The sequence below is a fragment of the Larimichthys crocea genome, chromosome VI (genome assembly GCF_000972845.2).
Source record: "Larimichthys crocea isolate SSNF chromosome VI, L_crocea_2.0, whole genome shotgun sequence".
NCBI lineage: Eukaryota > Metazoa > Chordata > Actinopteri > Sciaenidae > Larimichthys > Larimichthys crocea.
In genome coordinates, this window is record NC_040016.1 from 9,097,234 (window position 1) to 9,111,694 (window position 14,461).

Sequence of the window (14,461 nt, forward strand, 5' to 3'; positions counted from 1 at the left end):
AATACTTACTTGTTGGCTGTTGTGACTTATGACTTGTGTGTATTTGGATGACGCCCAAATGTTAGGGCATTTTCACAGTATGGTGGCCAGGAGTAATACTGTTAGACTCTAAAGGGCCAACACACTGGTACAATACAGTAAAGCTTGTTAATCCTATTCTGCACTCTCTCTTTTTTCTAACGGGGCTCTGCAGTGATGCAGTGCTCTCCCTTTATTAGTCATATGATGTCCGGATGCCAACATCGATGCCTCTGTTCTCTTCCCTCTTTACCCCCTAATCTCTCCTCCATATTGCCTCTCATCCCCTCTCTCTCTCTCTCTCTCTCCCTCTCCCTCCATCTCTCTCACGTTTTTTGTTCCTCCGTCATCCCCCAAGGTGACTTTCCTTCCTTCAAAGACACTGCAGCTGTTCCTTGCTTTGTTCTGGAGGGCCTGTGTGTGGATAAGAGATGAGAGAGATGCAGGCCGGCAGAATAAAGAGGAGGAGAACCAAGGGAGGAAATGAGGGTGTGAAATAGGAGGGGACTGATGAGATTATCAAGCAGGATGGAGGAATCTACAGTGTTGATTCAATGCACAAGTCAGTAAAGCAACAAATTCCCTCTCACGCACCACAGACAGGTTTGTTCTGCCAACATAAAAAATGAAGTGTCAACATCAAGAGATTAAGCCGTCTCGACAGATGCTTACCTGACAACATCTTCATTAGTACTGGTGATTAGCACAGTTGTCACATCACAGTGAGGGTTCACTACAGTCAGCACTAAATACTGCAAGTATCTGGGACAGAGTTTCTAAATTTAGGGATCAGAAGAACATAACAGTGGAAACAGGAGATGTAGAAAGAAAGAGACAGCTGGAAAAAACAGAGATTTGCACAGAAGGGTTAAGAGGAAGACGGACGGAGGAATTCCCATGATAGAATCAAGTTTGTAGAAATACATCTGTATCTGTACAAACAAATAAATAATCTGATGATCAGAGACATCACTACATACAGAACGCATATAACTTTTCTGTAAAGTGACAGAATTATTTAGATTTAGTTGGTAATTATTTATGTAAATCTTGATAACACCTTATAATATATTAAGATAGTCCACCTGTAAAATGTATTTGTAATATTTCTGCAGCTTCTTAGTTTAAATGAAAACGTGTCACAAATAAATAAAAAAAAACATTTTCTGATATTACACCACTGTGGCTAAGATAGAAAAAACAACATCTTGGTTTGGAAATGTTTATGAAGTGGGGAGCATGTTCATGAATTGTTCATCTGTCTGTGAGTCATACAAGCAAAAACAATGTGTCATCTCCTCTAATTCTACATAATTTAATATATAATTCCGCATTATGCTCTCTTTATTCTCCTTTTCATTTCCATTCTGTGAAGTATTTGAAAGGTCATGAAAGCAGAAGACGCCTGTTTACAAAAATTCTCTTCTTTCCAATAGTACAGCAGATAAAATGCATCTACACAGACACATGTAAAATAGATTGTCCCTTACATTTAAATTCAAATCAATATTTGAAAATCGACAACAACCGATACATTGAACATGAAATGTCTATGAACTGACGGTGAACTGAGATGGAACAATTCTTAGATAGATCACCTTTTTAATACAGTTTATCTTCTCTTCTATATAATAACACATAATATAAATCTTATACAATACTAATATTTCTCTATACACATGGTCATTAATGTACAGTACAGTGTACGCACAAACAGTTTTAACACAAATACACTTATTTCTTTTTACAGTAACGTTGCAACTTGCTCAGAGTTTATCACAATGGCTGATTTTTTTCTTTTTCTGTCCGGCAGATGATTGTGACTAAAATAAAATATTATTATCTTTTGACTAAAACCCAAAAACAGACACTTCAATATTTACATCCCTGAAAAATGTACATGAATACACAAGAATTATTGTCTCCTGTCTGGTTCACAAATTGTGTAAAAGGGGTGAGGATGAAGAAGAAGATAGCCCAAAAGCCCAAAAAAATCTCTCCGAGACTTGAGCCCCTACAAAGTTTAAAGTTTACTCTATCTACCTACTGACATAAATCTTTACCTACTGTAACACCCAAAATACAACAGATGATTAAGGGCTGGTTTGTTGCTTTGAGTCCAGAACGTTTGGAAATGAGACATGAAGCCCTGAGGAGAAAGAGAGACACAGATATAGTGTAGCATGTCCAGGACTCAGTCCAGAAGCTGCCAGAGGCCTGTCTGCCTCTGCAGTTATTCAAAGTGCTGTCCAAAAGCAGTGACTCTGCCCTCCAGAGCAGCTAAAATGAGGAGATGTCCCACGTCAGAAAATGGGATTTCTCTGGTCAAAGATGGTAATTTAACCTGCAGTCACTACAAAGACAGTTTTCACAAAATGTTGCCCTTTGAAATCCACTTTAAAACTTAAATGATACAGTTTCAGTCAGTAGTAATTACAGCGGCTTGTGTACAATTGCTCCATGTAATTTGCTTTTTATATTATGCCCAGTGGCCTAATGCTGTTAATCTGAATATTTAGTCCCCTTTCTTCTCTCTTCCCTCGAATAATTGAAACCATAAGTAGAAAAACAACAATTCTGTGTTCACATTCTCTTTGTTCACATCCTAGGGGTCATTGCTTTGCTCATGATTTATTGCACATAATCATGGAAACAAACGCTCATTTATTCATTTACGCAATACATGCACACATGCGAGCATACAAACCCATTCACACATCCTCGCCTATGTCACCGTGACTTTTGTTTAAAAAAATTAATAAAAAATAAAGTCATGCCTTTTGTTTTTTTTTGGTTAAACTTGCACACGTTGTACTAAAATATGACGCTTACCTAAATTTGCTGAAATTAAGTCTGAATCTGTTTTGTTTTTTTGTTTTTTTGCAGGTTCCGGGTAGTTTCATAGTATCAGCCTGTAAACTTTGAATCTGAATGCTTGCTTTTACCTGCCATTACTTTGCTATACCATATACAGTATGTGCAAATACTGTCACTCTGATACATCGTTGTAAACATACAGCAGGACATTCAGCACCATGAGAATATATTAATAACTCAATTAAGGCATGAAAAAATAAGGGAAAGAAAGAGAAAACATAGACTTCCATTAATATTTTTTCTCTCTGAGAATATCTGTGCAGGTAGATTATTGGTGTGCTTTCACAGATAATGACAAATTATGGATCACTGTGCGTTGTGTGTGTGTGTGTGTGTGTATGTGCACGCGCGTGTCTATCTGTGCATATGTACATGCACATGCAAGTTGAAAGTGCACGCAGGAGCAATGATGTACAGTGTTATCTAACCCTTACCTGACACGCGGAGTGCACACTAGTATTTTCAGTAGGCATGGCTAGGGGTGTCAAAATGCTTGGCCAGTGTTGCCATGGAGACCCAGTGACCACCTTGTCAGTCAGGAAGTGGGCTAATGAGGGCCTGTGTAGGGACAGGGGGAAAGCAGGCTCTAATTAGAGCACAGGACTCACCTGTCTCCACATCTGCATGGATCCAGAGGTCATGTGATTTGTCTTGACCTTTGTAAACTAACTGGTTCTGTTTTTCTCACGCCCATGCACAAATATAAACACGATCCATCTCTAGCAAATTGGTAAGATACATACAATACTTAAAATTCACACACACACGCCCGCACACACATGCAACCACGCTCCAGAAGTCCAGCCTCATTCCCTCACTGCCTCTGTGAGGCATCGATCAGTGCCATCGCTGGCCTCCACCCGTGGCTTGCGAGCTTTCCTCTGGCCTCCCCCCTCCACCCAGGAGTTATGAATAACTGTTCCCCCGCTGGGAGCTGGGTCCACTTGCAGAAGGGACACTACCCTTTTCTTGACACGTGTTTTGAGGGCACGGCGCAGCTTCTGCCTTGTGAAAGCATAGAGCAGAGGATGAAAAATTGTGGTTCCATAAGCCATTGCCAAGAAGCAGAGGCGTAGTCGCACCAGGCCGTCACTGGGACCCAGACACAGGATCAGAACATTGACTGCAGACAGAGGGGCCCAGCATCCCAGGAAGGTGGATATTATAATTAGGGACATCTTTAGGACACGACGTTGGCGCTCTCGGCGGTCCCTGTGTCTGCGCACTGCTCGCCTCAAGGCGATGATGGCAGAAACAGAGGCCTGTACACCCATGGAGGAGGCAGGCAATGGTGAGGTGGCGTGGGTTTGGGTTGAAGCTGAAGGTGGGGTCGGGGAAGCAGGCGTGGCTGGTGTGGTGGCGATGGGGGTGGTGGCAGCAGTGCTGACAGTAGTGACTGTTGCTCCACTGTCGGATATCCCTTGGGGCATGGAGGAGAGTGGTGGGGGTGATGTTGGTGTCGGGGTGGAAGAGGGGATAAGAGGAGGGTGGGTGAGGTTCTGGTTCTGGTTGGAGGACACTACCTCTGTGGGCAGGCTCAGGTCCTTCCTCTTCTGCCTCCTGCAGCGTATCCTGCAGGTGTTGTCCTTTGTACGGGTACCCCTCATCATGTGGGAGCCGATGCGAATGTTGAGGGCTTGCAGGATCTTGGAGTAGGTGAACAACATGACGACCACAGCGATGAAGAAGCATGGCACTTGGAGCAACAAGTGGTAATACATAGCCAGGCCTGTGTAATACCCCTGCCCTCCTACACACAGCAGTGTCCTGTTCTGCCATACTGGAGACAGGTGGTGTGAAGGGGAGGAAGGATGAGTTGTGGGTAAAGAGGAAGGAGAGATGGAGGAAATAATGGTCGTCACTCCTGTGGTGAGCTCAGAGTCATGGTTCTGCACTCCCAGCTCCTCATCATCACTGTCCTCAGCCCTCGAAGAGAAAAAGTCCCCTTCAAGGAAGGGCAGGAAGAAGACAGCCAGTGACACGGCCCACACAGCTGCCAGGAGTAGCGCTGCACGCTTCGGAGTCAGCAGGCGACTGGCTGGACGCACTGAGATGTCATATCGGTCCAAACTGATCACTAGTACATTAACCGCTGTGGCCACACTCGTGAATGTGACACAGGCCTCATGAAAGCAGCACAGTGTGGCCAGGCTGCCGACTCCACTTCCATTCGCTGGTAACAGGATCACGGCCACAGTCAGTGGCAGACACAGCACACAGACCAGTATGTCCAGCACGTGGAGGTTGACTGTGACCAGGTTGCTGACTGAATCCACCAGGTTTGACTGAGCGCAGTAGAGCACAAGCACAGTCAGGTTGCTGCTGAAGCCCAACACCAGCTCCAGTATTAGCACAGTGGTCAAAGACACCTGGAAACCCAGGGGATAGGGTGTGCTCCAGCCCTCCTCCACCCCCACATCGCCCCCTCCATCCAGTAGGCCTACCCCCTGACCATCGCTGGTCTCCAGGAGGTCACGATAGCCTTCGGTCTCCATTGACGCCACAGCACTCCTTCACACATAGCAACAGTGGCCTCCACACCAGACCATGCTCTTGTCTTTTCTTTTCCTCCGGCTCAAACAACGAGGATGACGGCCAAATCTCTGCTTGATTCTGTGGAAAAAAAGAAAAGAGGCAAGAGATGAACAGATAGACAGACAGAGAAAGATCAAGCAGTTATCAGTCATATTTACTCAAAAATAACACTGTACGACAAGTACAAGTCAAACTTGTTAGATTTCACAAGTGAAGAGAAGCTACGGGTTGACACAACAAGGTGAAAGTGATCTTGGCACTCGTTCGGGATCATGGGGTGCAGTTCAAGCTGCTGCTGATGACCCATGATGTCTCACTGGGCTCAGGCACTTAGACAATAACATGCTTCACATAGACAATGGTTAACAGTTCAGGCAGGAACTGGAGCAGGATGTCTCTTGGGGGACATTTGCAGGTATGAGTGCAATAAGTAGGGACTCAGCAGAGGATCCCCGAACAGTCTACACACACATAACAAACCACTGGGGATTCATTGCCTCTCTGTGCTTACAGTTAATGTACAGTGCTGAATTCTGCTACAAAAATGTTAAAACATGCTTCTGAGTGGGTGATTTGATTCATGATGACGTGACATACATTATATGGGTCAGAAACGATGCAGGATAAAGCCTGTGGAAACACATAAAAACCAACCCACGTGTACTGTTTAAGCTCGCAGTGACATATTACACCTTGTTTATTAAGATCTACCTGTACCCGCTCCTCCGTGATCGACAAGCCATTTTGCGAAGACAATAAATGCCTGTACAAATCCAGGATGTGGCAATTTACTGTTAAAAATCCTCTGTCTTTTTTTTTTCCCCTCCTCCACAAACAGCATAAACCTGTCAGCTTCTACCTCCAAGAGGAGATGTGGCAGGGACATTGGTGGGCTGGTAGAGAGACCGTGCAGTGCATGTCAACAAAGCAGGCACCCAACTGAGGGTGGCAGCAGTTAATAGTTCTCACAGGGGGACGTAATGAAGACGAATGGATCAATGATCCACAGACAGTGGCACATAAACAATGCTATCAGAGAAAGACCAGCTCCCCTGGCATCCTCTCTCCACATCACCCCCCCTCCTATTCTCATCTGTTCTCCTACATCCCTTCCCACTCTGTTCTCTTTTTCAGTTTACTGGCTAAGACAGACTACTTTGCATGTGGAGCATGTTATTCATGGCTGGCTGCCGGTTCTGTGCTTGGGAATATCTTATAAGGTGTTGGTTGATTAGATAGAAGACTTGCTGAAAGACAGAGAAGAAAAATATGTTCCCTGAGTCTCTTTAGGGGCCACAGGTGTGTCCTTATGGGCACTGTTGACCCCAGCCTTTGCTGTCAACCTCTTCTCTACCACAGCTTTTGTTCTCACCCGTTTTCCTCTTTTACCTTTGTTTTTATTTCACAGTTTCTTTTCCCATTTGTCATGTGGTGAGAACCTGCAGGCAGAACAGGACTCAGTGTGGAATAGTGGTCTATCTTAATCCACTAATGGGTTCCATGGGGTTTGCGGTGTTGCTGGAACATTGATTTAAAGCATCATCGATCTGCCAATTTAACAAGCCTGAGGCGAGGGAGCACAGAAACACACTCCCCATCTCATCCTCTCTCAGGTGCCTGCGGTCTCATTTTGAGCGCTGCATAAAATAAAAACAATTCTTCAACTGCAGTTGAAGAAATAAGGCAAATTCTCACAACTGCGTTTGAAGAATTGTTTTAATTCATTTACACAGGTCGTGGTATTATTTAGCGAACAAAAGATTGTGTGTTTAAAATATTGAATGTCTCTTCAGTATTCGCAGTATATCACCTACCCTGAAATCAGTCGAAATATCAAAGTATCGGCTGCAGAAATTTCGTCTCCAGGTTACAAAATTACAGCATAATCATCTGATTTCACAGACATCGTCCTGGCAGTAAAAACATATTCATTTTGATCCCCTGTGTGTTTCAGACGCCGAGCCTCTAAGCACAAGAATATTCAGCGGGCTGTGACCTTATAATGTCCTCGAAATCAATTGTGTTTACACTACAGTGTTTGTTCAATATGGTTTGACAACGCGGTGCTACAGAGAATAATGGCGCAAAACAAAGGGACACTTTATATTTAACAGTCAGTCACTTACACCAATCACAGAGGCAACGTGCATGTCAATACTGCATTGACCGAGCAATGTCTTCCATCTCGAGCGAGGGATACTTGAAGCGCTGTCAGGAGAAGGAGGACTCGCCGTGAGTCCTACCAAATAAAACTATCAGTGTCAACAAACATCAGGCCATCATCTGTTTCCCTTAACAAACCCGCCAGTAATTACAGAGTGATGATTGTGTACTGGTAAAATGAGCAGGCTTTTCAACAGGAGTCATTTTTGCTGCTATGTGACTAAGAGTAACAAAACGCCACAATCAGTCCTGTGATAATATGAGAGAAGAAAATTAAAATGTGTAGACAGGGTGGTGAACTTTGGCTTCATCAGCAATGCTGGTGTCTTTGAGTGGGAATTGTAAATATCCAGGTTCATTTTAGGTTGCAGAATCTAACATGCGGTCCTGGTAGCTGGAAAAACAAGCTGCAGAGAAGTTAATTTCAGCGTATTGTCTTCAGTCGTAATCATTTTTCAGTTCTACTAAGTCCACTGTGTTATTGTGGCATTGTTGTTTCGACCCAAAGTGTTTGTGTGTGTATTTGTGTGCAGGTTTGTGCACTTTCACAGTGTTTAGTTGTTGGCAGCAGGAAATAGCTGGAAACAAGGTGAAGCTTCTGCACCACAAATTACATCCACCCCTGTGATTGACAAGTCAGAAGGGAAAGCTTAAGGCATGTACTACACAACATGTTATATTAAGATATGACCCTAACAAACAGGCTGTTTAGAATCTAAAAAGTCTTACACGTTTTCTGACAGCTTTTGCTTTGGTAGGAAACAAATACATTTTAAAACTCGAGTGTTTGTCAGTTTCAGTCTCAAATTGGTTTTGGTGAACTCACTTGGCCTTTTCTCAGCCGGGACTTATGTCGTCTATAGATTACTCTGGCTTTGCAGATGAATTCATTAAATCTGCTTGTGTCTCAATCACTGTAGATTCTGAGCTTTGCTCCAAAATAAAAACAGCAAACTTGATTGACAGTGTCCTCGGCAGCACAAGTTCCTGATCCTTGCTGTCAGGGTTATTATAGGTGTTGGGTGGAAGATGACAGCTTGTCAAGCCCCTTTTTTTCACAATATCAGAGGGTAAATGCTCAAGGAGATCCTGTTGTCAGGCTTTTCTTTTCTAACAATCTTGCATGCACTTTGCACACACACTCTAAGCTATCCGTGTATTTAATGTCTTCTCCTGACAACACATTTCCTGCCAGAGGCTAAATTACTTCAGCCCAACACAAAGACGGTAAGCCTGCTCTTGGCGCAGACAAAACAACACAGTGTAAGACATTTCAATATCTTGGCATATTTGTTCGGTATGTCTCGGTGAATCAACCCTTATTTTTACTGCACTGGGCGGTTATATCAGCAGAGGGATACAGTGGTCACAGTAAGGTTCAGTTATGAGTGTCTTTGTCTGTAAATTAATGTTATAATTTGCTGATGTCCCCCTGAACTCCAAGATAACTGCAGCAAGAGTTTTACCCAAAGAGTACAATCAACATAGTGCCACACCAGCTCGGTGGATGCCAAGATCAGATTAAGTTAATGACTCAGCCACAACTCTTTGTCCCATGTAGCTTTTTAAATCATTATAACTGCTCTCTCTTTCATTCAAGGAATCCATTTTTCTTGCTCAGTTTCCCCACTACAGCCTTCTTTTATTCATATGCTAGCACAAAATTGCACCTGCATTTTGGAGCCAGGGAAAACCTGACACTTACTTGAACTCGTAAATACACTTTAATGTCATATCCGTAGCTCTGCCTTAATGGATAGAGGCACACTTCACTGACAATGCGCTTTAGATGACAACTGCAACTTCCAGGCCAGTGCACCTGTCTGATAAACAACACACACTCACATTTCCCGGGCACATCTGAAATGAGGCAGAAACAGTTTATTAAATCTGGCACTTTTTGTCCATCGTGCTGCCGCGTGCCCGAAAGTGCTGATCCTGCATGGGGCCTAAGGGTAGTCTCCCATTTTCACCTCAGCCCTTGACAGTGGTCGGTACATGTGAGGCTTGAGTTTCCTAATTATTTAAATGTAAGCACCGCCTGTGCTCTCTGTAAAGCTTCATGTGCTCACTTTGCATATTTCTGAGGATGTGACAACTTCTCCAGAGAAGATGACGTCTGCTGAAGCTCCATCTGTTATCAATCATTTGTGTAGTGACTGTGTTAGAATAACTATAGGGCGATATAAGTATAAGTACTCCATTTTTAGCCATCTGTTTTTTGTTGTTGTTTCCTTTTTTGTAGAGCATATCAAGTTATTCCTCACTCGACACAGAGGGTGTCACTCCCTGTACAGATTGTAAAGCCCTCTGAGGCAAATGTACTTTGTGACTTTGGGCTATACAAATAAAATTTGATTTGATATCTCCCTTCAGGTTTCAGTAGGATTAAGTTAGTCTAAGTTAGTCTCGCCTGTTGGCAGGAGACCTTATTTTTTAAGATCACACTACCTGCTGCTGTAGTTTATATTCAGCAGTTGGAAAGGATCCAGTTTTTCTATAAGTCTGTGCGCTTGAGTCCACCTCAGGGACGGGGATCATCAGCATTGTTTACACAAGGACAACAATAACCAAAGTAGATATGTATCACTTTCCTTTTTATTTCTTACAAAAATGATCCTGGAAAGCAGCGCCTGGTTGTTCCGATAACAAAAAAAAAAGACGTTTACAGAGGGCATTGTATCTGACTGCAGATGTCAGTTCATTCTGGTTTATTTAGACTACTTTCCGTAAAGAAATTCTTATCTTTTTCTTCTCTGATGGATTTTTCCTTGTACAACTCGAAAATGTCAAAATGGTGAGACTAGAAAGAAGACTTCGCTCTTTGATTCTACGGGACTGACACCAAAAGTTGACATTTATGGAAGGAACGGAAACAGATAAAGGGAGACAGGAAAGAAAAGAGAGAGAGAGAGAGAGAGAGAGAGAGAGAGAGGAAAAAGAGGAAAAAGAGAAAAGCAGGCAAGATGATGGCGCCTGCAGCACGCTGACTCATAGCTGTCTTAGGTATTCCTAACGTCCGCAGTGAGACAATCGATCAAAGGATTAATTTTCCCACTCAATTCATCCAGCAGCACTAACAGCAAGCAGCCACCAGCTGGGAAGCAGCATCCCTGGCAGAGCCCCAGCAAACCAGCCTGGACTGGCCAACAACACAACCCGCTCAGTAGGAACGACAACATCCCACCTTATCTAATATGTTTCTCATGTGGATAGCTTCAGCACCTTGGAGAGAAAAAAGTGGTTTGAATGTGAGTACATGCAACAAACTGAACACTGCATGTATATTACAGATGTACAAGTGACTCTGGACGTGTTTAACTCAACCCTGCCACCCCTGATGTGAGGCCAAACTACACTAAACACTGTAAAATTTACAAACGTTTTCATAACTCCTGCCAAGCTCGCTGGAGACACACAGGAACACCATGTAGTCCGCAATGTATCGCTAACTGCCGTCCACCCACGCGCTGCCAGCCCACAGCACTCCTGCTCGTACGCTCTTCCCAGATACAGCGCAAGATGGATTGCCAACTGAGGTGAATGACATCTTGTGTGCTTAAGAAACTGCTGAATCCCAACCCGCACCTTTGCCTGAGACAAGTTCTGGAGAAAGGGATGGATAACGGGGAGGTAAAAGATGAAAGCGGGAGGTAGGTGCAGTGAGGGAGTGATGGATAGGAGGGAGGCTGAGGGGTGTGCAGATGGATGCTGAGTCGTGTGCTCGCTGGAGGGGAATGTTTGTTCCCTGCTCACTACCTCTATCCATCTCTCTTTTGAATAGTCCCAGTTGCACCGCCTCGCCCACCCTCCTCACCATCCATCTTACAACCAGCACATGGCTCTCTGCTTTTACGCTGCACAACATCTCCGTGTAGTCCCCACAGATTGTCTAGATAGACCATTCTTTGATTTTTGAATAAGAAAGTAGCTGCAGCCTCTCACAGATTGCTGTCATTTCATCAGAAGTGTGAAACAAAGGTGAAATAAAGACATATATGTCTAGTATCCCACAATTCTGACAGGCTCCTGCCAGAACATCAATAAGGAACATACAGTGGACAGGTCAATTATCACAGCCTGTAATCTATAAGATTGTACCGAGAGAAGACCTTGGTCTCTTGATAGCTCTGGTCCACAGAGTGTGAGGCATCATTATCACCTGACAGTGTGTTCGATGGATTTCATTTAGCTCCCCCATTCATTAAAGACACTCCTCCTTGGTATCCTATATTCAGCTATGACGTCCTTAGCCTATAATTTTGCTATTATACGCACCACCCATCAATAAGCACCAATCAAGGCTGCGGTGCAATCACTGTTCTTTAAAAGAAGAAGAAATCAAAATCAAGTGTGAAAGCTGGTGAAATGAAGCAAAACTGACTCAGAGTAAGTGGAGTCTGTTACATAAATCAGCGCTTTGGAAGGCTGTTCACTGCCCCATTGAATTGAATAGCAGTGATTAGTAATAATGATGATAAAGACAATAAAACAGGATCAAATGGAGAGGTATAACAGCGCTCATTATATTTCTATTCTACCAGTAATTACTCCAACCTTCCCTTATGTGTTGTAAAGTGATTGGCTGTGATTAGCAATGTCTTCCGTTTCAATAGCACGCCTCATCAGGAGATAATGGGTTGTCCGAGTGCAGGCGACAAAAAACTGAAGTACAGCCTGTGTGCAGCACCCACCTGTGTTTTTGTGTTGTCATGAATGTGTTGTTGTAAATAGTCAAATCGTAGTGTGAGGTCCGACGTGCTGCTATGGTGACAAAGCACCAAAACCAGCAGCTGTTTGTGTGTCGACAAAGCTCACTGACTTTTTAGCAACAAAGAGCTTTGACCCATGATCACATGCACAGACCTGTATTATTGTGCATTATGTTGAGAGACAAATCTCTCTTCTTTTTTTTTTTTTTCTTTTTTACAATGGAAATCATTTGAACAGTGCCTATGCTTTTAAATTGGTAATGTATCTATAACTGTTACTGTTGTTTGTCTGTTTTTTATATAATAACAGAGTGTTGTTGAGAGGTATGATAGGACAACAACAGTGTGGGAAACGACAAGATTTATGCAAGAGCTGCTTATAAAAAGTTCCAGTAAAGCTTCTCTGGAATAAATTAAAGACCTTTTACCCTTTACCTTTGAATTTGCAAGCACTTTGAAGGACTGGGAATGGTGTTTTAACAGTTATCTAAGTGTATATTTTTCGCTGACAAGTGAAGCTATTTTAATTCAATTTAACTGTATTTCAACTTGCTTGTCCACAAACGGCTACACTGCTTGCAAGCCTGGCAGGTGTTGAATGAATATGTTGAAGATGTCACTGCAGTAACAGGAAACAATCACAATTACTGCTGTAAAAACCTGCTATAACGGGATTTTAATAGAAGCTGGCTCATCCTGTTTAATTGTCTTAGTTGACCTACGTCATAGAAATAAGATTGAGACATTTGTGTTCCCTTTGAGCACTAAACAAAGTGCAGGTTAAGAACAAGAAGCAGCCTCGAACCAGTATAATAACAAAAAAAAGATAACGTAATAAATATCATAAATATATCATAACTGCCTTGCACGTGAGTGTATATAGATTTATGATTACATATACTCACCCCCTTTGTCAGCGCACTCACGTTCGCCGTGCGAAATTAAAAGCACGCCGCACTTAATTCCTTCCACTAATACGGTAAATAAGAACCTCGCTCAAAGTGCAGAGAAACTCAAGAGGTAAAGCAGATCTCGGCGCTAAAAAGCCGGGAGGATGATGGTGGGGAAAAAGTAAGACATACAAAGAGCAAATAGAGAGACTGGATAGAACAATAAATCATTAGAAGAGCAGAGTGGAGTGACCGGGGTGAAACAGACTATCAAAGTCATATACAAAGACTTGATGCTGAGAGGGGTCACCCATACATTTTGAACAGCAATACAGCTGCTTCCTTTTGGTATATTGAAAAAGAACTGCCCCTCCTGGCTTTTGTAGCAATCCTCTTGAGGGTAGGGATAGAAATAATCCCACAGTGTGTTCCCGCCATTATGGTGTGAAAGTACAGTTGCCTGCAAGTGATACTATCCCCCCTTTTTGGCCAGTGATGCCCTGTCTGCAGGAGATTAATACCATTAATTGAGGTCTAATTGCCTTCTGGAGTGAAATAACTCAATCATTTTTAACCTGCTGCAGACAACCACCAGTCTTCTTAAGCCTTGCTCCTATTCCATCGCCCTCAAGTGTATTTCTCTAGTTTTACAGACCTCTTCATCTGCCTTCACTTGTCAACCGATCCTCTGTCGACACTGAGTATGAGTCAGATAGCTCCAAAACATATTTTGGTACATGTAGATTTCTCCCTCTGCAGGCACTGATCTGCTGGAAAAAAGGGTTTGCTTAAATGGTTTGATTAAATTCAAGACAAAGGTCAACGCTACAAGAGCTCAAAAAACGGCTTTGCAATGCCTTATTAACGGATCATTTTAACATCTCACAAGGAAATTCACGGGACATCTTTAAGAATGAGACGTTTTATATTCACACATGGCAGACAAAAAGAAAATTAAAGCCGCTGCACACTCTCTATTGCGTACACACATTTATTATTTACAGCTTTGGTCAGACAGACTTCTAGACCATCTAAACTGAGAGCTCGACAATAAATTGGGTGCATGCAATAGAGAGAGAGTGGGAATACTCCGATTTTGGATTGCACTTTGCACAAGTTGAAGGAAGTAGGAAAGACAGATTTGAAAAAATCTAAGATCTAAGCAGCAGATGTCAAATACGTTCCGACATTTAGCCCTTAGTTATCATCAAGTTCTCAAAACACTTGGTCTCAAAACACTTCCCCTAACACAGCTGAATAGAATTT

The 14,461-nt window shown here is 42.9% G+C and overlaps 1 protein-coding gene across 1 annotated transcript in view; it reads right to left on the reverse strand.

The window, feature by feature from the left end:
- Window positions 1–1,235: 1,235 nt before the first annotated feature.
- Window positions 1,236–14,461, reverse strand: part of LOC104930507 (G-protein coupled receptor 22) — an 18,706-nt gene continuing 5,480 nt past the window's right edge. The window contains exon 2 of the mRNA XM_019265986.2: window positions 1,236–5,508. Coding sequence (XP_019121531.1) covers window positions 3,702–5,390 — 1,689 coding nt within the window. The 5' untranslated portion in view covers window positions 5,391–5,508 and the 3' untranslated portion in view covers window positions 1,236–3,701. The remainder of the gene's footprint in view (window positions 5,509–14,461) is intronic.